This window comes from Microcebus murinus, chromosome 24, assembly GCF_040939455.1.
Source record: "Microcebus murinus isolate Inina chromosome 24, M.murinus_Inina_mat1.0, whole genome shotgun sequence".
In the NCBI taxonomy this organism is placed as follows: domain Eukaryota; kingdom Metazoa; phylum Chordata; class Mammalia; order Primates; family Cheirogaleidae; genus Microcebus; species Microcebus murinus.
The window spans coordinates 5,604,609-5,631,640 of record NC_134127.1 but is presented as its reverse complement, the minus strand read 5'-3'; the positions used below and the strand labels follow the sequence as shown (position 1 = coordinate 5,631,640).

The 27,032-nt window shown below is 38.4% G+C and overlaps 1 protein-coding gene across 1 annotated transcript in view; it reads left to right on the top strand.

The window, feature by feature from the left end:
• The window catches only part of KCNU1 (potassium calcium-activated channel subfamily U member 1), a 126,667-nt gene that overhangs the window by 10,728 nt on the left and 88,907 nt on the right, over positions 1–27,032 (top strand). The window contains 8 exon segments of the mRNA XM_075997122.1: positions 4,895–4,956; positions 6,099–6,189; positions 7,601–7,712; positions 8,673–8,748; positions 10,019–10,094; positions 14,504–14,674; positions 15,405–15,496; positions 17,125–17,235. Of these exon segments, the coding sequence (XP_075853237.1) occupies positions 4,895–4,956; positions 6,099–6,189; positions 7,601–7,712; positions 8,673–8,748; positions 10,019–10,094; positions 14,504–14,674; positions 15,405–15,496; positions 17,125–17,235 (791 nt within the window).

Genomic DNA, 27,032 nt, shown 5'->3' with positions numbered 1-27,032 from the left:
ACCCAGTGAGTATTACTACCATGTGAGCACCTTAGTGTCGATCAGTTAGTGCCAATTTGGTGGCGAGTACACGTGGTGCATGTTTTCCCATCCTTCTGATACCTCACTTCGAAGAATGGGCTCAAGCTCTATCCAGGATAATATAGGAGGTGCTAGATCACCATTACTTTTTTGTAGCTGAGTAGTATCTAGAGTTTAGAATTCTTGACTTACAATCATTAAAACAAAAATCTTTGTAAAAGCTGTTCCAATGTCTTTTACCACTTAAGGCTACGTGTTAGGAAGTAAGCTATCATCTAGTAGTTCCAAATTCAGATTCTTTCCTTTGCAAATATACCACTCTGGTCAGCTCGCTCATGGTGCTCATAGTTAGGCTCTGCCAGGGGTCCACCAGGAGACAGGAAGCCCAGAAGAAGGGAGGGAACTGTTCCTTCCGTGTTTTATATCTGCTCTTTACAGCCTCGCCGACTCAGTGAATTTGTAGTCAGTTGCAGTCCTTGGTTCCTGTTTCCATTTTTTTCCCAACACTGCCAGAACCAGGGTTCAGCATCTCCTCAGAGGTACCATTACCAGCCGTGCCGGGACCCTCCTCCTATCTTGGAATCACAACTGCAAAAGTTACCTCTTTTAAACCACTAAATTTGGGTCACTTCAACCTTTTTTTGTTGATCCCTCAAAAGCTTGCAGTTTTTAACTGTGTTACTCCCCATACTCCTTTCTTGCCTTTTTGAGCCTCCAATCCTACGTACTAGATTCTTTTCTTTTTGCCATCAACATGGACTTTATTTAAAAAATATAAGTTAAATTGATCACAGAAAGATGTTGATCACAGAAGAAGATCTACCTGTTATGAAAGGGAAGAATTATTGTTGCAGGAAAGTACTTTTTTTAAAAAAAATGTCAGAATACTACAGGGGTACAAACATTTAGGTTACATAAATTGCCTTTGCACTGCCTAGTCAGAGCTACAAGCATGCCCATCCCCCAGACAGTGCACACTGCACCCATTAGGTGTGAATATACCCACCCCTTAGATTCTTAAAATTAAATTCTCTCGTAAAATGGCTGATGTGATTTCTACCTTCCCTGCTGGATCCTAATTGATACAGATCAGAAATGAGAGTTACGAAGTCAGTCTTAGTCTCTTCAGCTTGTAAATAACCTATTATAACATATTTTCCAATGTAGAAGAATATAAAATATCTTTTCAATTTCTGAAATTTCACCATCATGTACCTGTATGTGTGTCCTCTCTCAACGTTTCCCATCTGGTGGCTCTTGTTGAACCTTTCCAATCTAGACTCAGGTCAGTTTTAAGTCCAGGAAAGTATTTCTTGCTATTTTCTTTAGCTAATAATTTTTTTTATTTTTTGTAAAAATGTCTGTTTTGTCATTCTTCACTGCACATTATAGTTGTATCTCTTGCATTTAACCTCCATGCCCTCTTGTATCATAATTTTTATCTCTGTTGTTTGCTTAGTGGTCTCTAAGAATTCCTTTATTCTATTTCACTTTCATCAACATCCATCCTGCTATTCAGGACCTCTATTGAGATTCTAATTTAATCAATCACATTCCCTCCAGCCCCAAGAACCCTCTCTTGCTTTCTGATTGTCGGCTGCATTTATTTTATCAGTGCAATGTCCAGTTCTCACCAGGAACTGTAATTGTAATTTTAAAAATGTGTAATCACATATTGTGCGTTAACTCTTTCATAGTAGGTCATTTCACGGATTTTCTCTGCCTGGTCCTTCTGTTTCCTTGCACTTTTCCTATAAAGGGCACTTTTCTGTCATCTGCCAATAGTCATAAATGGACATTTGGAGTATTCAGGGTGTCTGTTGTTAACTGCATCAGTTATCGCGTTCTAAAGACACCCACAGCTACCAGCTTACTCAACAGGGTTTTGAAAGTCCCACTGGGAAAATCAAAGCTGCAGGTTACTGTGTTTCCCCGTAAAGATAAACACCTGGGAATGCCGAGACCAGCAACTGCACAACAAGACTCTGTAAGTTCTCAGATCCTTCAGTTTCTTGTTCTCTGACTGTTTTCCAAGATGTTTCTGAGAAAAAAAAAAGTGTTGCCACTAGCCAAGATGTCCGTCCCCTGTGACTGCTGGGCCCCAGGTTTCTCCTCCAGGTTGCCCTGGCTGGCGGCCCCGTCTCCCACCCACACCAGCTCTTCCTGATTTTGCTCCTCCAAGCCAAGATAACTTCCACGTCCTCTCAGAATCCCTCTTGTCTCTTCCTGAGACATTCATTCCCTAAATAGCGTCCACATGCTGTTAGCTCCTGGTGCCTTCTTTGGGTTTAGTGTATTTTGCTGCCGGTTGCATAGTATTTGTGGATAATATTCCTTGGGCTTGTGGTATGTCGTTGGGATTATTCTTAGTTTCAGTAAAACTAAAATTGTCTTTATTTATTTATTTATGTTCATTTTTCCACGGTTGGGGGCTGTAAACGTATGGCATTCATGCCAACATCATCCCAGAAGTCGGTCAATACGATTCACACTTGAATCTCTTGTGGGATTTAGTATAAGGGAAAAAAAAAATACGCATAATGGAATGTAAAGAAAAGAAAAAAAGACTTCATGGAAACTATTAAGAATTATTAACATGCTGCTATTACATATATAATGTGCATATATGTATATTCACTCCCAACGTCTTTCCTGAGCTTCAGACCACATTTCTAACTGAATATCTGCACGAGACCTTCAAACTTAGTACTATCTCCATCAGCACTTAACCTAGATGTTGAAATGGAACTTACAGTAAGAGCGGGACCCCGGACTGCCTCTTACAAGTCAGTTGGAAGAAAATCAGTGGAAGCCGTTAGCCGCTTACTCAATTACTTGTAAATTTGGGCAAATTGGAAATGGAAGAGCAGTTTGGGCATAAGCTCTGCCACCACAGAGGTGGTAGTACGTTCCTCTCATCTCAGGCCTAAGGAAAGGGGCTGAAGAGAGGCGGTTCAGAAATCCGAATTTGCATCCCTTGGAATTTTGGGAGCACAGAGCTCAGATTTCAGGTTCGTTTGTTACAGGAGTCTGTTGGGCTAGCTGCTCTGCAGCAGATGAACGGCCACCCTGGATTTAGTCTGCCCTTCCAGTGATTGGGAGGGGCAAAAAATGCTTAAAAGGTTCTCCAGGCCAGATGTGGGTCACCTGGAAGAGCCTTCTTCAACCAGCTGAAGCTTCTGCAGAGGTCAGGGCTCCAGTGGAAAATAGGATTGTGAGGAGTATTGATAGAAGCGCTATAAGCACCCAGGGAGAGCCCAGGCTCCACCTACCAGGGGTCCTCAAACTTTTTAAACAGGGGGCCAGTTCACTGTCCCTCAGACCGTTGGAGGACCATTGGAGAGTGTGGAGTGTGGCAAACATTCCACACATGTGCACTGTGGGCCTGGGACGAGTCGGCTGCTAAGCAGGACAGGCAGCGACAGCAGAAACACCCTGCAGGCCGGATAAATGTCCTCGGCGGCCCGCATGTGGCCCACAGGCCATAGTTTGAGGACGCCTGAGTCCTAGACCAAGGGACCCACAGATGAGACATTTAGCAGTTAAACATCCTGAAGACTGTACATCTCTTCCCCTTCCCCTTGCATTTCTGATCCCCTTTGCTTTACTCCACTTTATTGTCCTAGTATTTAGTTTCTAACATACCATATGATTTACTATTAATTATCTTTATTTATTGTCTAGACTATGAGCTCCATGAAAGCAGGGATCTTTGTATACATTGTTCACTGATGAACAGTACAGTACTTGGGTCATGATAAGAACTAAAGAAATACCTGCTTAATTTGACAGTGAATTAATTCAATTGAGATCTCTAAAAAGCAATAAGACTCACCCATGAAAGTAGACATTAAACACCTTCCATACTCTGAGAGCGCCAGGGTCTAAGGCCAGTCAAGAGGGACAGTTCCTGCTCCGACCTCCCCTTTATGTTCACTCCCCCATACCTACCGACAATCCTGAAGATGCTAGAGGCAGCCTAGTCAGTGGGGAACTAGGAATAAAAATGCACAAAGGGTTAATATAGAAGAAACTGATACCTTTCTCAATACAAACGGCCTTACCCAAGCAACATCTGAGCCGGAAGAGAGTGAAGATTTAATTGTACATAAAATTCAGAGTTTTATCACTGGAACTGCAATGGGCAGGACATATTAAGAGACCAGATGGCTTGAAAACTGGAAGCAACTGGAGGAATGTTAAATTACCCAAAGTTGACCTAAAAAGTCATGCGGTCTTCAAAGATTTCATCCACACGCAACAGGATCTTTGAATGAACAGTTTTCTAATAACATTCCACAAGTTCCTCCTGTTTTACAGACCAGATGCGTTGGCCTCTTGAAAGCACTCATTTTCTTCTCACTTGTAGCACTTTCCCTGCTGTCAAAATTCAGATTGTTCTTAAGGGCAGTCATGTTCAGGACCGTTTCTTCTACAATATCTCGGGCAATCAAAGTCCAGGGTCCATTTCCATTACCCCTCGTTTTCTAGCATGTAATAAATCACGTAACACCTATTAAGCACTTAATAAATGTTTGACTCGTGAGTGAATGAATAAATGACAGGACATACTGAGATCATAAAGGTCTAGAATCAGCAAGAAGATCAAACTTCTTAGTCTGGTGGGTATAAGAGTTAAAATTAGGTAAATAAAACAGATGCATGTTCATTTACTGAATACTCAGTAAAGGTCAAATCAAGTTTTCTTGAATGAATGAATAAAGGCTAATACATCATTGTGTGAATAAATGGCTACTCATACATAGGCAAGGTAAAAACAGAAAACACTATTTTATTGGTTTATTTGTTCCATGTCATAAAATGGATTTGTACATTTGTCCCTGTTTTTTGTTTTTTTTTTTTTTGCTTTTAGGTGATCCTTGTCTTTGTCCTAAGCATTGGGTCTCTTATAATCTATTTCATCAACTCTAATGAGTGAGTACAATTCCCAGGCTCCTTTGTCTACAATGTCAGTAAGTTGCTCAGCTAATTTGGAATTATTTCCTCAGGGATAATGCTTCATGTACTTAATATACTTTCACACACACACATACACACACACACAGGCACATACATATGTGCATGCACACACACACACACACACACACAAACTCATTAAAAATGGTAAGTGTTTAGTTCCCCCTAATAAGCACTAAGACCAACTCTGCCAACATGCAAGAATTTCCCCTGCATCCTGACACCTGTGTTGCTACGGGCTGGGGATGGCACCTACACATCTACTCTGGGGTCTCTGGGGCTCCATGCCTCCAGGTGTCCTCTCCTGCCTTGGGCCACTTAGGAAGGCTTTGCACACCTTTGGATCCCTTAGGTGTTGACCCAGAAGTTCTTTCATAGTTTCAGGGTTTCTCACAGATTGCAAACAACTTTGGATAGTCCCGAGAAAGGAACATGGTAGAGCTCGAGTGTAGCAAAGAAGCTGTCCTCTGAAGGCATTCCCTTCTTACATCACAAAGTTAGGGCACCTTTTTTTGGACAAACCCCAATCTAATCTGAATTCCATGCCAGTCATCTGGGAATTATATTGAATTTCCAGCTGAAGCAAAATTGGGATTGTAGGGCCCCACACCAGGCAGGCAATGTTCGAGAACCTAGAGAAACTGGTAATCTTTGCTCTGTAAATTCCTAACAGATACTTTGGGACATTTTCTTTGAATTTGGTTCAGATCAGTCCATTTGACCTAGAGTATCTCTACGTTAGAAGGGAATAGAAGACAAAGGATTCCAACTGGATAGGGGGTCTTGCAAACCAAGAAGAGCCACACAATTTCTGTGGCTCTGAGTTCCCACTGATAAAATGGAAATAGAACCAATAAACCCGATGGAAGAAATGGTGAGTAATTTTCCTGTTATTTTCAGCTCCACGGGCAGACCAGTGGTTTTGTTCATGCATTCCTCTGCTCCCAAGAGAAAAGTAATTTCCTTGAGATCTGAACTTAGGTGTCTGGATTCATGGCGAATAAATAGAAAATTGCCTCCTCCTTCCCTTTATTTGGTCCAACATAGACACTGCTTTTAAAATGTTCATCTTTACAAACTGTCCTTCTTTCTTTTTCCAGCCCAGTTGGAAGCTGTTCATCGTATGAAGATAAAACCATTCCTATTGATTTGACTTTCAATGCTTTCTTTAGTTTCTATTTTGGGTTGAGAGTAAGTACCTAGTGAGAGTGGGGTCAACATACAAGCACAAGTGCCACCTAGGCAGACTTTAGCTCATTCTACAACCTGCCTACGTTTTCAGGCCCTAAAGATAGAGGGTCTGTGCCCTGAATTGCCAAATATATAATGAGACCTAAAAACTCTTGCTCCTGTACTTGAAATTTTAAACCAGGTCAAAAGCTCTAACACAAAATGAAAATATGCTTTTCTGTGTTAAATATCATCACGCTGCAGCAAAGACCTCCTTATTGGCTTCCCACCTACCACTGAGAAAGCTTTACTACTGTAATAATGGCAAGCTAGCAGAGCTTGGGGAACAAGTCTGTGGAGATGTCCTTAGTTCCACTGATGGCTTAAGTTCTATATGACTACATGGAATACCTTCGTAGCTTTGTTTCACTTCTTTTACACTAATTTATTAAATAGTTCTATCATTCCATAGGCATTTATTAAGTACCTATCCTAGATCTAGATTTCAATGTGTTTATTCACCCCATATTTGTGAGTAACTGTGTATACATACACACACACACACCTATCATATATACCCACACCTATATATATATATATACATGTTATAAAGGCTGGGCACAGTAGCTCACACCTGTAATCCCAGCACTTTGGGAGGCCAATGAGGGAGAATCGCTTGAAGCCAGAATTTTGAGAATAGCCTGGGCAACATAGAGAAACCCCATCTCTACAAAAAAAAAAAAAAAAAGAAAAAATAGCTTGGTGTGGTGGTGCACACCTGTAGTCTCAACTACTTGGGAGGCTGAAGCAGAAGGATTGCTTGAGACAAGGCGTTTGAAGTTGCAGTGAGCTATGACAACACTACTGCACTCTAGCCTGGGTGGCAGAATGATACCCTGTCTCAAAAGCAAAAATTATGCATATGTGTGATATGTATTTCTATGCCATTCCTTATAAACTTACTCTAACCACAATGATCATCAAAATCTTTTTGCAGTAGCAGTCTCTTTCTGGAAATGCTTGTTTTTTTAGCCTAAATAAGAACCCCATAAACATAGGACTTGGCCAGGCAAGTTTTTAGAGAACTGTACCTTTTCCACTGGAGACCATCCTAAATCATGTATCTTCATGGCTGTGTATATCAGAAAGCTCTAGAAGAGGCAAGAAGGGCAAAGTATCTACTCAGAAAGTGTGAAAGTTAAGTTCTGGTAAATAAAATGGGAGATATAATCTCTATATTTGTATAGATATATATGTATGTAAACATATATCTACATAAACATATGTATGTTTGTACATATGTAAAATATAATGAGATCAGATCAAGGCTTCAGTTGATAAATAAAATCTAGCTGAATAATGTCATCTCTTGTTCTCACTTTGAAATGCTTGAGGGTAACAGAACTTTGGGTTTTCTGTTTCCATTTCATAGTTTTTGGCAGCTAATGACAAGGTCAAATTCTGGTTGGAGATGAATTCAATTGTAGACATCTTTACCATCCCACCAACTTTCATTTCTTATTATTTGAAGAGTAATTGGCTAGGTGAGTTTACTATAGGAATCAGTAGAAATATATACAACGAAATGAAACAAAAACTCAGCATTCACTTATAAGGATCCATCCTTCATTTTTCTTTAATGCCTGCCTGTCATTTAAAAAAATTTCCCACCTTAATTATATGGTTTCATAATATATTTACAGAAACCATCATTGGACCTCAGCACCTAGCAAGGCACCTAGTCCACAGTAGGTGCTTAATAGTTGCTGACAGAATGGCTGTCTCCACAACCTGAGGGTCAAGACTCCAACATCTCCTTTCCTCTGGCACTTTTAGGCTGAGATTTCATGGAGACTTGGAGCATGAAAAGCCTCCCTTGGTCTTTACAAACTTTATCTCCATACATGCTATGACATGCTGGAGAAGTTTTTATTTAGTTGTTTTGTCTCCAAGGTGGATATGTTGGCAGTGCATCGACATAATGTACTTTCATCTGTTTTATGCAATTTTATATTATTATTCATTATCTATAAAATAAATACCTATTCTATTCCTTGCTATTGTTATCAAACTGCATAAAGGAAAACAGCATACAAACATCGAGGAGCAAGTGTATTTTAGAGATTGTATAGTTTACGTGATTTATGGAAAATTTTCTCTCAATTCTAAAGAGGAGTTAGAGTAAAATGAATAGTGCTTATTATATGTGAAGCATGCTTCTGCATTTTTTATTTCAATGCTACAACTCTATGAGGTTGATACTCTTATAAATCCCATTTTACAGATAAGGAACTAGAGGGGGTAAAACAATTGCCTTGGATTACAACAGCTATAAAGTGGCAAGCCTAGTATTTGGACTATAGCTCATGCTCTTAAATTATAACATTATAATATACTATATTTGAGAAAGAGAATGTAAGCAATCCCAATGATGTTCTAATCGAGGCTACTCCCTAGCGTGAACCTCTTCTTTTGGCAGCTTTCTCCTTTCCATTTCTTTGTAGGTTTACGGTTCCTAAGAGCATTACGGCTGCTAGAACTTCCTCAAATCTTGCAAATGCTACGAGTCTTCAAGAACAGGTAAACGCTAGCCCTGTTTGAGGTGTTGCTTACTTACCATCAATAGTTTGGATTAGGAAAGGAAAATATTAACTGAACCTTTAACTCAACTCATTTTCCATCAGAATTTCAGTGCAAAAATCATGAAATCCCTCAGCTCTCAAGATGATGTTTACTCACTTTCTCCCATTATATTATACCACACACTGGCTGAAAACTGTGATCATTTTAAAGAGTTTGCTTATTCTTTGTTCTTATTCTTTGTTTTGCTATGATGTGTAAGCTCATTTAAGTTTTAATTTGGGGTCCCTCGCCATGAAAAAGAAAAAAAAAGTCAAAGAAATTCAGAGACTTTGATTTTACATATTTGCTTTAATGAATCATGTCTCTCCTGGCTAGGTGGAAAAAAAAATTTTTTTTTCCTCAGGTTTTAGAATGTAAGACAATTCCTCCAAGCATAGGCATTACCAGGCAGCAGCAGTGAACTATTGCTTATAGAAATAATTACCTACATATCTCCAAGTGACAACAAAAATCCCAACTATCTTTGAGCAGTAATACTTCTAAAGCTTTAAGCAGTTTTGTCTGTTACCCACTGAAAACCTTTATGCCTCTACATTCTCACTAGAAGCATCAAATGCCAGGTGGATTTCCCTGCTAAGTGTTTATGCATTATGGAGAAGTCGGGGCAGGAAAGCCTGCTCTTGCGTGACAGGTGGCTCTTGCTGAAAACCACAGAGATTTCAGCTAAACTCTAAGGCTCTACTTAGGAGACAAGACCCCCTCTGATCCTCTTCCCTCAAATATCCTGTTACCGGTTCAGCAATACGAGTGACTCTCCATTTCTGTATTCTGCTCAAAACTTCATTTTATGAGCCTGCTCCCTGGATTGCTGGCATGCTACATTTTGTAGTATTACTCAGGCAATGTAACAATCTGTAAAATGTATCTCATGTTGAGCCACATAGAGTATATTTTTAAAAGTGATATAGTATCAGGCTAATGGATATCACAGCAACACTCAAACTTTCTGAACAAGTGCGTGTGACTGGTGAGTTTTAGAGCCGTGCATCTTAAGCTATAAAGTGTATGTGAAATAAACAGATCTTGGAACAACACAGCTTGGTGGAGCAGGGTGGGGCCTGGGGCTCTGCATTCTAATACACTCCCGGGTAACGCCACCCCGTCCATGAACCAGGTTCTGAGTAGCCAGGTCTTAGAGGATGAGGTGACTGTGTACCTCTGGAACCTGTCAGAGAGACCCAGCAGCTCTTTGTCTTTCTTCCTCTAGTAATTCGGTGAAGCTTTCCAAACTGCTGTCAATAGTTCTCAGTACCTGGTTCACTGCTGCAGGATTCATTCACTTGGTAAGCATCTCATCACAGACCCTAACGGTGTCTGCCAGCGTGAGCATCCTTTCTTTGAAAAAGGGAGGGGAGCCTGTTGAGCGCCTGTCTCCATCATTGGACCTCGGTGAGAAGTTCATCTTTTTACTGTCCCTTTTCAGGTTTTCTCCACCCTCCTATTATCGCAAATATGGTGTCACCTACAATTTATCTATGTATGTTTCTTCTTCCAACTCTCGAAATCTGTCCTTAGGGAAAGATTTATAACTTAATAAGCTCCAAACATATAAGCAACAGGTAAAATGTATCACTACATCTTCCTGGGGGTTCTGGGATTTTAGCATTTAAAGAAAAAGAAAATTAAAAAAAAAAAAAATGAAGCCAATCAGAGAATTACAGACAATAAATACTGGAGAGCTGTAGGGGAGGAGTTGCCGTTGCAAAAGACAGCCCTGGGACTTTCTTCATTCTCCTGAAATCAAAATCGTGTACCAGGCCAAGCGCGGTGGCTCACACCTTTAATCCCAGCACTCCGGGAGGCCAAGGCGGGTGGATCGCTCAAGGTCAGGAGTTCGAAACCAGCCTGAGAAAGACCAAGACCCCATCTCTACAAAAAATAGAAATAAATTAGCTGGACAACTAAAAATATATCGAAAAATTAGCTGGGCATGCTGGCACATGCCTGTAGTTCCAGCTACTCGGGAGACTGAGGCAGGAGGATCACTTGAGCCCAGGAGTTTGAGGTTGCTGTGAGCTAGGCTGATGCCATGGCACTCACTCTAGCCTGGGCAACAGAGTGAGACTCTGTCTAAAAAAACCCAAAAAACCGTATGCCTACCTATACCTAGCTACCCTCCTTTGCCTGTGGGAAAGTCCAGTTCTTACTTCCCATAAGGAGCAATATTAGTAAATGGATTTCAATCATAGGAAAGAAACTCCTCCTGGACCTTACTGAGTGAGGACATTTGAGAAGCAGTAATCAAAAAAGGCAGAAACTGAAGTGGGATGTTAAAAGGCCTTTCAGAAAAACAAAACAAAACAGAAAATGTCTATTTTACTTGAGTCCTCTCAAAATCAACACTAACAACTAAAAATACATTTAAAACTTGCTATGTACAATTCATTGAGAAAAACCATCAAATACCAGATGCAAATGATGATGCAAACCTTTGAGAAATCTAAAACCATTCACCTCCCTCTGTCACACTCAAGAGGGACAGAGACCTCCAGCAGGGATGCCTGCAGCCCAGTGGCTTGGGAATTAAAGGGCTCCACTTTGAGCCACACCCATTTCTAAAATACTAAAAACCTAGGAGAACTATATCCCGGAGCAAAGAAAATAGCAGATTTTGTTGAAAGGGTATTTGAAGTTACTATCCAAAATAAAAGCTATCATGTCCTCAACCCAGCCATGTTCCCATTCTCACACTACCCTTAGTTAGAAGTTGACACCATTCAAAGATGATATTATTAGCCAGAAAAGAATCAATATGGTGCTTATGATTAAGTTCTTTCAAAAATAATAAGGGACATAGATACATTGATTGTAGGCGACACATATTTGTGAGAATATGAAGGCAGAGAAAACCTATGGCAGAGACATCAGTATAACAGTAGTTACAGAACACAGCAGTTATAACAACAACAATTAAAAGATAATTTGCCCAAGGAAACAAAGGAAAAGTTAAGCAAAAGCCCTTCATTTAAAAAACATAAAGATTTAAAAAAAGCTGAAAGTAACTTTTTGTACAAGATTTACAAGGTTTTAACTAAAGGATTATTAAACAGTCACAGTTGAAAAGGGGGCTGAAAGGTACCAAGCAGAAAGAAGATGGAAAATAAAAGTTATTACAGAGCTGAAAACCATATTAGAGAGGACTAAAATGTAATAATGTGACGAAGAACACGTTCAGAAACATGGAGGATAGAATGGAAGCAACAATCCCGACATAAAAAGAACAAAGATACTTAAGTAATTGTAGAGAAGAAACATGAAAGATGGACTACATTGATTCAATATACTATCCATGTAATTGGTGCTTTAACAATAAAGCAACACATGGTGTCAGGAAAGTGTTTTACAATAAAGTCTTAGATCTGTAGATTAGAGGTTAGACTACTGTACACCTAGGGAAAATGGCTCTAAATTATTAATTCCAACCATATTTTGGAGCATTTACTGACCTTCAGGGATAAGGAGAGAATTCCAAGCAGAAACAAAGCAAGGTCTTTACAAGGGTGAAAAAAATGAAATTAGTGTCAGATTTCTTGGCAACATCAATCACTATTAGAAGATGATAAGGCAAGGTCTATGAAGTTTGTGTAAAAGAAAGTGTAACCAGCATTGTCACTTTTAGCATGCAAGAGAAAATAGCACTCATGAACCCCTATTATAAATGTATCCTTTGAAGGTCAAAATGTGTGTCTGTTAAAACACACACACACACACACAAAAGAAAATGAAAGATAAAATCCAGCCATTTAGGAAATTAATCAAAACCAAGAACTCAGGAATGGGGAAGCCATGTTAAAGAGTAGTGGTAAGTGATCACTGAAAGTAGAGCTAAGATATAACCCAGGTAATTATGGTAACAGACTAGAATGCACATGAGCAATGTAAGGATAATACTGTTACTATATTAATAAATGTGGATGGGCAGGTAAGAGGAGATGAGAGAGTGTCCTTATATCCTTCTCCTTCATAGCACATCTTATCTAAAGTTGAAATGCAAAGTTTAAAAACATAAAAATCCTATTTTGAAATCTGGAGTTAAAATAGATAATGATTCAGCATCTTAAAATGGGTCCATAATCCTTTATCTTAACCTTGACTCGCATCCTGTCTTGGACTGATGGGTTGACGCTGACGTGTTCAGGAGGAAAAAGCACAGTGAGCAAGTAGCCCAGCAGAAGCCCACCAGCTCCCCTCCCCCATAAACCAGAGAGATGCTGGGGAGGTGGGAAGGGGTTTGAAACACCAAATTAATACCCCCAAAGACAGTGAGTGAAACTTTAAAGAATTATTTAGGTTATTTTGAAGGATTTTTCCAGGTTGAAATAAATTTGGTTTTAGTTTGCCTAACGTGGTGTTCGGGGTTAATGTTGGATCCCTGAGTTAAAGATGTCGCATAAGGCACTATGGCTTAAAGGAAACTGTCCTAATCCATATATGAGTGATTTAAATCTGTAGGATTAAACCTGATTTTCTTATGACGTACTAGTCTTGGAAAATAGCGAAGACCCCAGAAGTCAGTGAAAGCAGGTTAGGAGACTTTGCAACACTATTCACCATCGGCCGTGGAAGTTAAGTATAGACATGCAATCTCTTTCTTCTTTTGGAGCGGGGTATTATAGGAGTCCACACTCACAGCCTACTCATTAAACTTAAGAATGAGCCAGCACTTGGCACACCACTTTTAAAAAGTGATCAGATACCTAAGCAAACTTGCGAGGTTTCTAATTTCCATTCCAGTTCCTAACAACAACAAAAGACCTACTTTCTTCAGCTAGACATCTGTAACATTTTATCATCTTTTGTGCTAAATAAAAATAGAAAATGTCTAGAAAAATACGTAAACTATGGATAAAAAATGGTCTAAAAGTGGAAAAGCAAGGAAAAATTATATATAAATATCCAATTATATCTAAATATCTAAATATATCTAAATATCTAAAATATCTAATTATATAAATTATATATAAGTATCTAATTATAAATTATATGTAAGTATAAATGTATAGATATGGCATTTAGTATATATTTTACATATTGTATATTTATAACAAATTTATATATAATATAAATATAAATACCTGTTATTTCACTTATTTAATATAAAAATGATAATCTGATAAATTTAGTTTCCTTAAAATGTGAAGAATCAGTGAAAAAAATCAAAGGAAAATATTTTCAGAGATTTTTGTAAAAACAAAATCATTGAAAAGATTTTTGTGTGAAGGGGGAAATAACTTGGAAAGTTCATTTGTTTATTTCTCCTCAGACACTAGCATTCATGTGATCAAGCTCACTGAGATGCTTAATGATCATCTTTAATGATAATCCTGATCTAGATTAAAAATGAGAATAAATAGTAATTGCTCAATCTGAGAGCCTTTGGCGTCCCCTGGCTCCAGGATGAGATGATGGGGCCACATGAAAAGAGCTCAACACAGGCATCTGTCCCCTGTGGAGCATTCCAAATGCTGGGCTCAAGCCACATGCCCCCTTAGATTTCAGCAGTAATCACAGCTAAGGAAATCAACATTCTACAGTCATTACCCACAATTCCCAAACCCTTCACAGCAGCCTGAGAACCATTTCGTATTTCATTGGGGTTAAGTGAAATTAATCTAATGTGCTGCCTATTCTTTAAAAACCTTCCCTTGGATTCCATTCAGAGACCTTTCCTGAGTCTTCTCTCTTTGGACAGGTGGAAAATTCTGGTGATCCCTGGCTCAAAGGTAGAAATTCACAGAATATATCCTATTTCGACTCCATCTACCTGGTCATGGCAACAATGACAACCGTTGGCTTTGGAGATGTGGTAGCCAAGACATCCTTAGGACGGACTTTCATCATATTCTTCACCCTGGGGAGCTTGGTGAAGACTGTTTTCAATGTCTTTTGAATATAGCTCCATAAAGCAGAATGCATTTGGTTAATGGTAATAAATAAAGCAATGCAGGGTTGAGAGTGAATGTTGCATTATTCAGAGCAGGTGTCAAGTGAAAATGAAAAGGTGCACGGGTCCTGTATTGTCCAAACTGCATCCCCTGCAGGACCTGATGCAATTGCTCGGTTGCCAGGGACCCAGGCAGCATGGTGGCCGGAGGGCAGACTTTCCTCATTAGGCTCTATGCTGATTGGAGCAGCTGTCTCTATCTTCCTTCATCTCTTCCTATCAGGTTAAGTCTTTCTTCTAAAGAGGAAGGGCATTGAGATTGGATCTGAAGAGATCACTTCCTTCTAGCCCAAGGAGTAGGCTCTCACCAAACCCGTATTAAACGTTAGAGGAGTGAAGTCTGTGCTTGGTTCAGAATTGTAGAAAAGGTAGAGGAAGCCGCCTTTTCTTCCACTGCAGGGAGTGGCCTTGCTGCCTGTCTTCGCTTTCATCCTTTCGAAACCCAGAAAAGAATTTTACTAAATCTTAACCAAACCCCGAGGCTGAAGTAAGGAAGAAAGATGGGGTCCCTTTGAACCTGCAGTTCACTCTCATGCCCCTCTAGAATGAAAGAAAGTTTTCCGTAGCTTCTTTCTCCTTACTAATCTCGGAATTTTGAAGTATTCGTCAAAATGATGAAACCTAAAGTTTTGTCTGCTGATCGTTTTAGGTACTATTTGCAAACTACATCCCTGAAATGGTGGAACTTTTTGCAAACAACAAGAAATACACCACTTCCTATGAAGTGTTCAAAGGGAAGAAGTAAGTAGCTTGTCAAGTGTGATTCCTTCACTTTGAGATATTCTGTTAGTCACATTATGTCATTCTAAACAGCTATTGCCTGGCCTAGCTACATAACCAAATGTGAGCAAGGTCCTTCATTCACCTAGAGCTGTGCTAAAATAAATACCATAAGAAGCTGTTATTTGCTACTTGATATAAATTACTATATAGATAGTAATTAGATGTTCATGAGACCAGTAAATCAGCTAAAATGATGGATAATGCCATAATTCCCTGTCAATAAGTATTACTAATTATGGTACTACTTTCATATTCCTTATCATTCCCTAGTCACTTATAGCCACCACTTATTGTCGTACTCATGCTCATCATGTGGTTAAAGCATGCCTAGCTTTCAACAATGGATCAAATCAAAGCCACAGTTCAAATTTATTAATTAATTAAAAATAAAATTAATTAAAAAATTAATTCATGGTTCAAATGAATTAATTTCATTCAGTTCTCTTTGCCAAAACTCCCCTCCTCCGAATCATGGGACTAATTGGTGGCCTGGGATTTGCTAGAGTGAGAAGCAAGTTCTATCCTGTCTTCTACAAGGCCTCCTAGATTATTGATGTTGCTTATACCACAGACACATGCTCCCTATTTCTCTGTGGATTCAGGTTACCTTAGTTTTCATTATGCTTTTCCGTATCTAAGGAGAAAAGAATGGATTGGCGATCTTAAACTCTCGATGTGATTCTTTTTAAATTCAGTCCCATCTGCTATAGATGAAAGAGACACAAAGGAGAGGAACTCCCACGGAGTGATCTCTTAACTGGAGAAAGACCATTCTTGACCCTAGGAGTGTGAAGAGGAAAAGGAAACATATAATGAAGTGAATGAAAAATAAATAATGAGAAGCAATGAAATTAACTAGATAAGCCAAAGTCTGGTCTCCTTCATCCCAGGAAAGGCACAGAGTAAATCATCCAATAATGCCCAGACAATTTAAGGCTAACTTAGGCTAAAATGATGTTTTCAGTATGCTTTAAATGACTAATGGGGGGGGGGGGAAATAGCTTCTTTAAACACATTAATCCTAAGAAAACTATTCACCACAAAAACTATGTGCATAGATTCCTGCACCTGTCCTAGATGTCTCTCAACTGGGATCACTTTTTTGGAACTACTAGGTAATTTTTAGATGTGGAAGATAAACTGAAACAACCTGGCATGTGGTGCCACCTCAGCCAGAGCACTTGGCAATGGAAAAATTGATGCACCACTTCAAGCCTCAGATCCTCAATGAAAAAAAAAAGGCTATACAAGGCAATCGGAAATCAACTGAAAAGTCATTTATAGGTTACAAATAAATATGAAAGCTCTAGCAATGATGATAGTTCTTGTCTTCCTAAAAAGCTAAGTTGTAATTCAAATTTTTGGGATCGTACCCTCCTTGAGATGAGACAGAAGACTGCAGACATCTGATGCCTCCTTTGTGCACTTGAGATGCAGCCCTTGTCGTGTTTCTGTGTTTAAAATCTGGGTGGTTGGAATACGAGATTTGTCTAAAACCAAGTTTAAGCTGATTTGTTCATCTCCAAGTCCTGGTGGGAAGATCATCTATTCCTCAGGTGATCCACTCGCGTGCTCTTGCCACCTAGGTTCATCGTGGTCTGTGGGAACATCACCGTGGACAGTGTCACTGCCTTCCTGAGGAATTTTCTCCGTCACAGGTCAGGGGAGATGAACACCGAGATTGTTTTCCTGGGAGAGTAAGTATATCTGTATGGCTCGTGGGTTCTAAGTGAATACCTGAGATGATACGCATTAATTTTTTTTGTTTCAAAATATTAAGGGGATGCAAATGTTTTTGTTACATGGATGTCTTTTGTAATGTTTAGGTTGGGGCATTTAGTGTGCCCATCATCCGAACAGTGTGCATTATACCCGTTGGGTAGGTTTTTACCCCTTCCCTCACCCTTCCGCCCAGCTAGATTTCCAATGACCTCTACATCTCATTATGCCCACGTGTGCCCATTTATTAGCTACCAATTTATTAGAGAGTGCATGTGGTGTTTGCTTTTCTATCCCTGAGATACTTCACTGAGAATAATGGTCTCCAATTCCATCCAAGTTGCTGCAAAAAACATTATTTCATTACCTTTTATGGCTGAGTAGTATTCCATGCTGTGTATATTGCATATATATACACACACATATATGCATATGTCTACATATATGCATATATATGTATATGTGTGTACATATATTTATGCATATATACCACGTTTTCTTAATCCACTCATGAATTGATGGGCACAGGTCGATTCCACATCTTTGCGATTGTGAATTGTGTTGCAATAAACATTTGGGTGTAGGTGTATTTTTAATAAAAAGACTTATTTATTTTAGGTAGCTCCCCAGTAGTGGGATTGCTAGGTGGAATGGTAAGTCCACATCTATTTGTTTGAGGAAACTCCATCCTGTTCTCCATAGAAGTTGTACTAATTTTCAGTCCCACCAATGGTGTGTAAGTGCTCCTTTCTCTCTGCATCCACACCAGAATCTATTGTTTTTTGACTTTTTAATAATGGCCATTCTGACACAGGGGTAAGGTAATTAATATCTCATTGGAGTTTAAATTGAATTTCCCTGATGATTAATGGTGTTGAGCATTTCTTAATATGTTTGTTGGCTATTTGTCTTATCTTCTTTTGGAAAACTTCTGTTCATATAATTTGCCATTTTCTAATGGGTTTATTTGTTGTCTTGCTTATTTGTTTGAGTTCTTTGTAGATTCTGGATATTAGCGCTTTATCAGGTATATAGTTTGCAAATATTTTCTCCCATTCTGTAGGTTGTCTATTTACTCGGTTGATTATTTTCTTTGCTATGCAGAAGCCTTTTAATTTAATCAAGTCCCATTTATTTATTTTTTGCTGTTGCTATGTTTGCATGAATATTTTTAAAGGATGGAAATTACCCTTGTAATATTTATAGAAAATTTAGGAAATAATGATGAACTAAGAGAAAGAGAAAAGCAATTTCATGACCAAATTTTACCTCTGCAGATATTTTAGAATATACTTTGCCAGATGTTTTTCTGCGTTAGTACTAATATTATTTCTGTGATTCTCTGTTATTTGGTATTTAGTTTACTCTACACTTACTATTATCATACATGGCCTTAATTTTGTGCACAAGTTTGGCCCATGTCATAATTGCTATTCTGTTAATTTTCAGAATTAGAAATGTGAAGTTCAAATAGATGCAGAAAGGATTGTTCTTAGTGGTGTATTTGTTCCATGCAGTTTACCTTTCTGCTAGCAGAATCCAAGTCAAGTATTCTGTTAAATACTGGTAAATACATTTTTAACGTAAAAAGATTTTTAAGTATAGTTTACATATACAAAATATTTTCTTATTGTTTTATTTTATAATTTTTAGTTTTAGTTCTTAGTGAGATTGAATAAATTTCTATTTCTCACTGTGCTTTTCTTTTTGAAATTCCTCTTTATTTCTTTTAGCTTCTTTCATTAGGAGGTTATCTGTTGCTTTATTGACTTTTAAGCACTCAATATATTTTGATATTAGCCCTTTTATGTTATGTATTATATATATTTTCTTCTTCTACTTTTAATTTTGTTTGTGCCTTTATTTTAATACAGAATTATTTGATTTGCATGTACCCTAAGCCACCAACTTGCTTTTCTGATATTCATAGGTGTTTGTGTTCTAGAATTCGGTGGATATTTTTCTAGCATTTTTGTGTTTTCATATTGAAAATTTTAATATTTAAGCTCCCTGGAATTTATTTTGGATCATGTGGAGAAAATTAGCTTCTTTCTATTTCTCAAGTAATTAATCAGTTATCTAAACATCATTCACTCAATAAGTCAGCCAGATTCAAAATGACATTTTCGTCTTACACATGATTGTATGTGGGATCCCCTCAACCTTCATGCACGTTGTACTTGAGCACTCTGTACTTTCACATTATGAGCTGTCCAATCCATCATAAACTTGGGCTCTTGTGTATGCAATAACCAATAGCACTTTGAACTACTTTATGATGCTATTGCTAGATAGCCAACAGTTCTCTTTCGGTATCATGCAGTCTTTTCAGCAATTTTTGCATTCTTTAAATCCTTTTTTAGAAAATGGTAAGCTAAAAAAAAAAGTTCTAAAACTAGTGATAAGAAGCTAATTATTATCATCCAATTGAGACAAATGGAATCTAATAAATTAGATTTATGGAAAGTGATATTTTATCTACTGTTACATTTTTATAAACTAATGTGGCTTATTGCATATACCTTGCTTCCCTGAAAACAAGACAGGGTCTTATATTTATTTTTAGAGGCTTATTTTCAGAGGATGTGTTATTTTTTTTTAAGTATGGTACAACAATCTACATTTACTCAAATACAGTTAAGTCGTCTTCTTCTGGAACATCATCATAACTCTCCAAACCCTGAATTCCATCCTGAATTTCTTGCGACTCTATTTCCTTTAGAACCATTGGCCCCAATCTCTCATGTCGAGCAATAGAGCTCTCCTGGGGCAGATGAGAAGGGCTGCTCATCTTCTTTACTGCTCCACAACGAAATGCATGGGTTGTGCAGATGCGCTGCGTAGCCACGCCCATCGCTAGGTCTTATTTTCGGGGTAGGGCTTCTATTGTGCTAATGCTTAGAAATCCTGCTAGGGCTTATTTTATGCGTAGGTCCTATTTTCAGGGAAACATGGTACTTGTCCAGGTAATGAATGAATTTTTTTTTTTTTAAATGGCACAAAATGTTGGAAATATCTCTCTAGAATTGTGGCAATTACACCTATAATCTAATGACTCCAACATTTACACCCTCCCCCAGACATTCTCTGTGGCTCCGCATTTACACAGCGCATTGCCTATTGGCTATTTCCACCCTAGTGTTACAAAGACAGCTTCACAAAGACACTTTTTCCCTCCTGAATTTCTATAAAGTTCACTTTACTGTTTTGTTTTGTTTTTTCTTTTTGCTCTTTTACTGTGTATTCATACTGCTGCTCTTGTGTCTTCTGCCTCTGGATCTGGGCTGGACTGTGACTTTATTTGATAAATAAAGCACAGAAGATGTGACACTTTGCTACGGCAGGCCTAGCCTTTAAGAAGACAGGCAGTTTCAACTTGGCCACGTGGCATCACGTAAAAAGTACCTTGCTGGGGAGATGGCCCAGGACAGCTCTCAGCCGTTAAAGCCACGTAGCCAAAACAACAATTGTGCCTGTGAAGCTGTTTGGGACATTCCAGCTCCCAGCCAAGCTCCCAGGTGAAAATACCCACAAGGATGGCCCCAGTCAACGCAATATAGAACAGGAGCATCACCTGGATGAGACTATCCAACCCACAAAATCATGAAAGTAATATTTTATTGCTGTTCTAGGTCAACAAATTCTGGAATGATTTGTTTCACAGAAATGGATAACTGATACAAAAACTGGTACTGGGAGTGGGGTCTTCTCACACCAGAAGCCAAAATGTGGCCTTTTTGCGTGGAACTGGTCATAGGCAGAGGCTGGAAGAGGTTGCATAGAGACTGCTGGTAAAGGCCAGAAAAGCAATCAGCAAATCGCTGTTGCGTAGTAGAGGGAGAGCAGCCCACGTTCCCATGGCGGAATTTTGTAAGGCCATCACCCACAGCAACACGGAAGACAGAAGATGCACCTACTGAAACTAGGAAGCTGGCTGAGGAAATTTCCCAAAGGAATATTGGGTGTCACTTATTTCAGTCATGTCTGCATGATGAAATATTATAGGAAAATGGAGCCAAAGAAGACATTCTTCAGTTTTCAAGCAGAACTTGGAAGAAACACAAAGGGCCCAGAACAGTCTCCCAAACAGGCCAAAAAGTTTCAAAGGGGAAAATGACCTCAAGGGGAAAAACCAAATCCAGGGTGCAACGCATAACACGTGATCTAAGAGTCCAGATGTAGTCAAGGGTGCAGCCGCGAAACCCTTTGTTACAAACTCGGGAAGATTTAACGTGAGGACTCGCAGACACTCTCGGTCAGGCGAACGGGCTTCAAAGAAGCTTAAAGGCATTCTTTGCAGAAAGAAGCCTGACATTCTCAAATGCAAAGAGAATCTGCCTCTAAGAAATCATGGAGATGACTTGCAGGGCATGACGTGAATCTCAGTATGATTTATAGAAAAAATTCTCAAGGCTTTAAAAAAAGTTTTGCTGGGAACAGTCCCGCTGGCTTGAAGTAAAAGGGACAGAGACAGTTAGTTCCAAATGAGAAGAAATAAATGGCTCTGAGCTCCCAACATAGCGGAGGAGGAGATCAAGGAGGGGAAGGCACTCAAGTACAAACAGAGCTTTTTTTTTTAGGGAAAGGGGAAGGATGATCACTCAGAGGGCTGGAGGGCAGAGACAAAAATCAAGAAGAACCGTGGATTAGTTTGAGAGGACAGAATGGGACCATAATCAAAAAAAACACTTTCTGCCCCTGCGGTGGGATAGATTTCAGAATTGCCAAGGACCAGTGACTTCTCTGCGCCTCCATTGCCACACCCACCCCTTTTGATTGAGGGTGTCGGTTGCAATTTTTCTGTCCCTGTTGGTGGCATGATGGGACGGTGGCTGTCAAGGTGAGGTCTTGAGTTCTCAGGTCTTTCAGATCAGAATGAGCTATGCCTGAGCCAGGTCCAGGTCTAGGCCTGATCCAGATGACAAGATCCAGGGCCATAAATTGATGCTTATAAAGAGATGAGACTTTGGGAGGAAAATGTGGGAGTATTTTGTACAAGGGGGGGGGGGGACGTGAATTCTCACGGCCAGGGGGCAGGCTGCGGTAGACTGTTTCCTCTTTATACAGATAGATGGTCCCAGATTGACCGAGCTTTGACTTAGATTTTTTTGACTTTACAATGATGCGAAAGCAATGTGCATTCAGTATGCACCATACTTCCAGGGCCAATACAACTGTTTAATTTTTCGCTTTCGGTATAGTGGTAAATAAATGACATGAGATATTCAATACATTATCATTAAATAGTCTCTGTGTGAGATGATTTTTTTCCAGCTGTTGGCTAATGTGAATGTTCAGAGCATGTTTGAAATAGGATAGGCTAAGCTCTGATGTTGGGTAGGTTGGGTGTTTTAAAGACATTTTTGACTTATCGTATTCTCAACTCATGATGTGTTTGACAAGATGTAACCTCATTACGAGTCAGGGAGCACCTGTATTCTGCTCCTCCCACCAAAAGTATTCTCCCTTCTGTTGGATCTATACTGGCCTTTTGACTCATCTTAACCAATAAAATATGCACAAGTGACAGTGCGCCCCTTATGACCAGCCCTTAAGAGGCCTAACAGCTTCTGCTTTCTAGTTTCTTAGAGCCCTGAAATATATAAATACAGACACACACACACACACACACACACACCCCTCAGCTACTCTGATAGAGAAAAAGGCCCATCTAGCTGCCAGCTGTTGCAGATGTTCACCTGAGACAGCACACACGTAAATGATGCTATCTTGGGTGTTCTTAGCCCACTGAAGCTCTCAGCCAAAGGCAGTCATCTGAGCTACTCCGACAAAACCACGTGAAGCAGAAGTGTCACCCAGCTGAGCCCAGCGAAACGACGGAATCCAGGAAATAATGACTTCTTGTTATTTTACATGTCACAAAGATCTTGTAAGATTTTATGCAAAAAATAGAAAAATGATGCAGAAATCATAATATTTCTTTCTTTCTTTGCTTGTTTATCACTCGCACAAAACAAGATTCAAGATACTGTGCTGTGAAATGTCACAAAAGTGAAATATTAACTTAAAAAAAAATCAGACAACTTAGTTGCACACAGCAAAAACTAGCTACGGCTAAATTAGGCAGAAAACATATGTAAGTAAATGTTGTACAGCTTCCAAAACCTCCAGTAGATCCAGATAACTAGCCTTGGAAATACACAACAATAATACACAGCAATCATAATGTGGTGCTTCTTCGCTTGAGTCATTTATATCCTTACCATGCATGAGTGGGCACGTAAATGTTGATTTTCTTAGCATTCTTTATCCCGACTGCATATGTCTTACATACTTTGTAAGTGTGATTTTTGCACAAAAAAATTTTAATGAGAACTTTCTCGAGTTGACAAAAGAAGTCAGTTTTCAGATGGGAAAGGTGCAATAATGTTGGTCATGATAAATGAAAATCACGTACACATACACTTACCTGAAACGTGAAAATCAAAGCATAGAGATAAAGAGAGACGTGCATGTGAATTTTGACATAATAGAGAAAGGACACCTAATTTGGCAATTGTTAGAGGACCAAGAAAATCAGAACTGGCACCCAGAAGAAGGCACTATTCAAGAGAGTAATACATGAACATAATTTATACATGAAAGAGCAAAATACTTATCATGAAATATTTATCCCTTCCTCCCTTTCCCCACTCCTACTGATCAGAGATAACTGCCCTTGGCTCTTTTAGATTTAATATTTATTCCAACTTTAAATCCAAATTTTACCACTTTTTTGATTCCTCAGTTGTAGATAGTATGTATTAACCACCGAATATTGCAAATGAGGATTGTTCAACATTCTACACTACTTCCCTTCCTTCCATTGTTCCAACATAGTTATCTTTGAATATGTACTTACAATAACAATCAGTGTTTATGCCATTATGGCTAATAAATATTGTTCCTTGAAGATTCAGGTAGTATATTATGCTAACAGTATATTTCCTAAAAATTATTTTTAATCCTTAATGATTGCCTCCTTTTATAATATGTTTATCATATATGATATATTCCATAAATACATAATGCATGGTAACAAATATTTTCTACTTTCCCCAATGGTAAATAATCCAATAGGAGCAAAAGTTCAGTAAGAAATTTCCAAGAGTTGTACGTGGGTCATTGGAGTACAGAAAAAAATATACTAGATCCTATATTTTTAAGATGTTAATAGCAAGGTAATAATTAAACACCATGTTTAAACCCGTTTTTGTCCCCAAACATAACTCAAAAGGAAAATTATAAGGAATTAAAATATGCACTAAGATGAATGATTATAAAGTGCACACCCATGTAACCACCGCTCAAATCAAGAAATACAGTAGTCCTCTCTTATGTGTGGTTTCCGTTTTCACATTTTCAGTTACCTGCAGTCAAACACAGGTGGAAAATTGGTAGGTACAGTACAAATATGGTATTTTAAAAGACAGAGAGACCACATTCACATAAATTTTATTACAGTATATTGTTATAACTTCTATTTTATTATGAGTTATTGTTGTTAATGTCTTATGGTGCCTAATTTATAAATTTAACTTTATCATAGGTATGCATGTATAGGAAAAAGCACAGTACTGTATGTATAGGGATTGCTACTATCAATGGTTTCAGGCATCTGGTGGGGGGCTTGGAGCACATCCTACCGGGGTGGGGGGGGGACTACTACGTTCCATTGCCATCACACCAACGTCACCCTCCCCCCACTACAACCTTATCTTTAGTCCCTAGAGGTCACTACAATTCTGACTTTGTATCTTACAATTTTCAATCGTTTTATCTCCTGTGTTTAAATATAATATTATTTAGCATTTTAAAAGCTTAAACCTATATAATGGGATATATATTTGTTAAACTCAATACTATGTATGGCAGATTCATCCATTTTTGCAGCTGGATACAGTGGCACTTATTTTCATTGCTGTGTGGTACGGCATTCCATTATATGAATACACTACAATTTTTCTTAATCCTATTCTACTTTTGATGGCATTTCCTCCCATATGTTGGCTATTATAAAGAATGGTGCTGTGCAAATTTCTTGTATACGTATCCTGACACACAGAAGTAAAATCGCTGGGTAATAATGTTTAAATATCTTCCTGTGAAAGAACTGTCAGTTCTCCAAAATGGTTTTACGGATCTGCAAGTACTTCACCAGCAACCCTGGGTTCCTCTCACCCCGCGGCCTTACTAACACATGGAAGAGTAACTCCGCCTCCTATCTAACACTTAGAAATATCAGTCTTTTTAATTTTAGCCATTCCTGTGGGTAATATTTTTATAGGATAGTAGTATCCCATTGGGGTTTCAATTCACATTTTTCTGCTTACTAATGAGACCAAGCATTCTTTCTCATTCATAAGCCATTTCGACTCTCTCTCATACAAAATAACTACTACATTATCTTGCCCATTTTTATGCTGTATCATTCATCTTTTCCTTATTTATTCAAGACAATGTGTGATATGAAATTTTCCCAGTTACATACGATTCTATTAATTTAATATTCAAAAATCCACCAACTTAAAGTTTTATGCCAGTTTTTATTAAATTTGCCCCCATTCAACCCTTTTTTCTAGTTCTCTTTTTGCATCTCTAATTATCACTCCCATTTCCACTATTTTCTTATTGCCAAAAGTAAAACTGTTAAATTTTCCTTAAATGCAGATCTGCCAGCGACCAATTATTATTACTTTTTAAATGTAGAGATGTCTTTATTTTCTCTTCATTCTTGAAAGGTAATTTCGTTGATACAGAGTTATTATATAAACTGGCGGTTGTTTACTTAGAAATGATGAAGGTATTAGTCCATCGACTTCTGACTTTGTCACTATTAAGTCTGTAAAAACTATCTTCTTAAAAGCTGTCTTAAAAGATATGTTTTACTTAATATTAAAGTAAGCTATACTTTTACTACGATGTATATAGATGTTAATTTCTATCAGCTTATCATGATTAAGATTTGTAAATCTTGTCAAGTCTCTGGATTGATGTCTTTCATCATTTCTGGAAGATTGTCAACTATCTCTTCAAATATTGCTTGTGTCACCATTTTTTCCCTCCTCTTCTGTAACTCCAATTACAGTATAAGTATTTTAGGCCTTTTTTCCGGACTGTTCCAATTAGATTTCTTACTCTCTCTTTCAGATTTACTTCCCCTTTTGTTATGTCTCTGTGCTGCATTCTGACCTAGCTTATGGGATCCTAGTTCTCTTTGTGTGATTAATCTACTTATAAACCCATCCATTGAGTCTTTACCTTCAGTTATCTTATGATTTAGTTCTAGAATTTATATTTGTTGTCTTATCAGATCTGCTCTATTTTTACAGTTCCTTGCATTTCCATGCTTACCTTTTTATTCATTTCAACCAAATAAGTATAATTATATTGCCTGTGTCCAATAATTCAATGTCTCAAGTCTCTGGTTTTGTTGTCTATTGCTTCTGGTAGATATTGCACACTGTCTTGTTTTGTTGTGTGCCTTATTGTTTTAGATTGTGTGCTGATTCTTGAATTGCTAAATTATTTGTAGAAACAATTTGTAACCCAGAAAGATAGTATCTTCTTTCAGAGAGCATATTTATTTGCATCTGTGAAGTACATGGGGCACTTCTGTCTCAAGACTATCTTAATCCAAGTTCAATGCTTGAAGTTTTCTGTATCACCCAGGTGACAAATTGAGAGGGTGAAAGTCGATTTAATACCTAGTCTATTTAATTTTGACCTTCATCTTTGCTTGTATTCCTTTGTCATGCCAGTTTAGAGTTTTAAG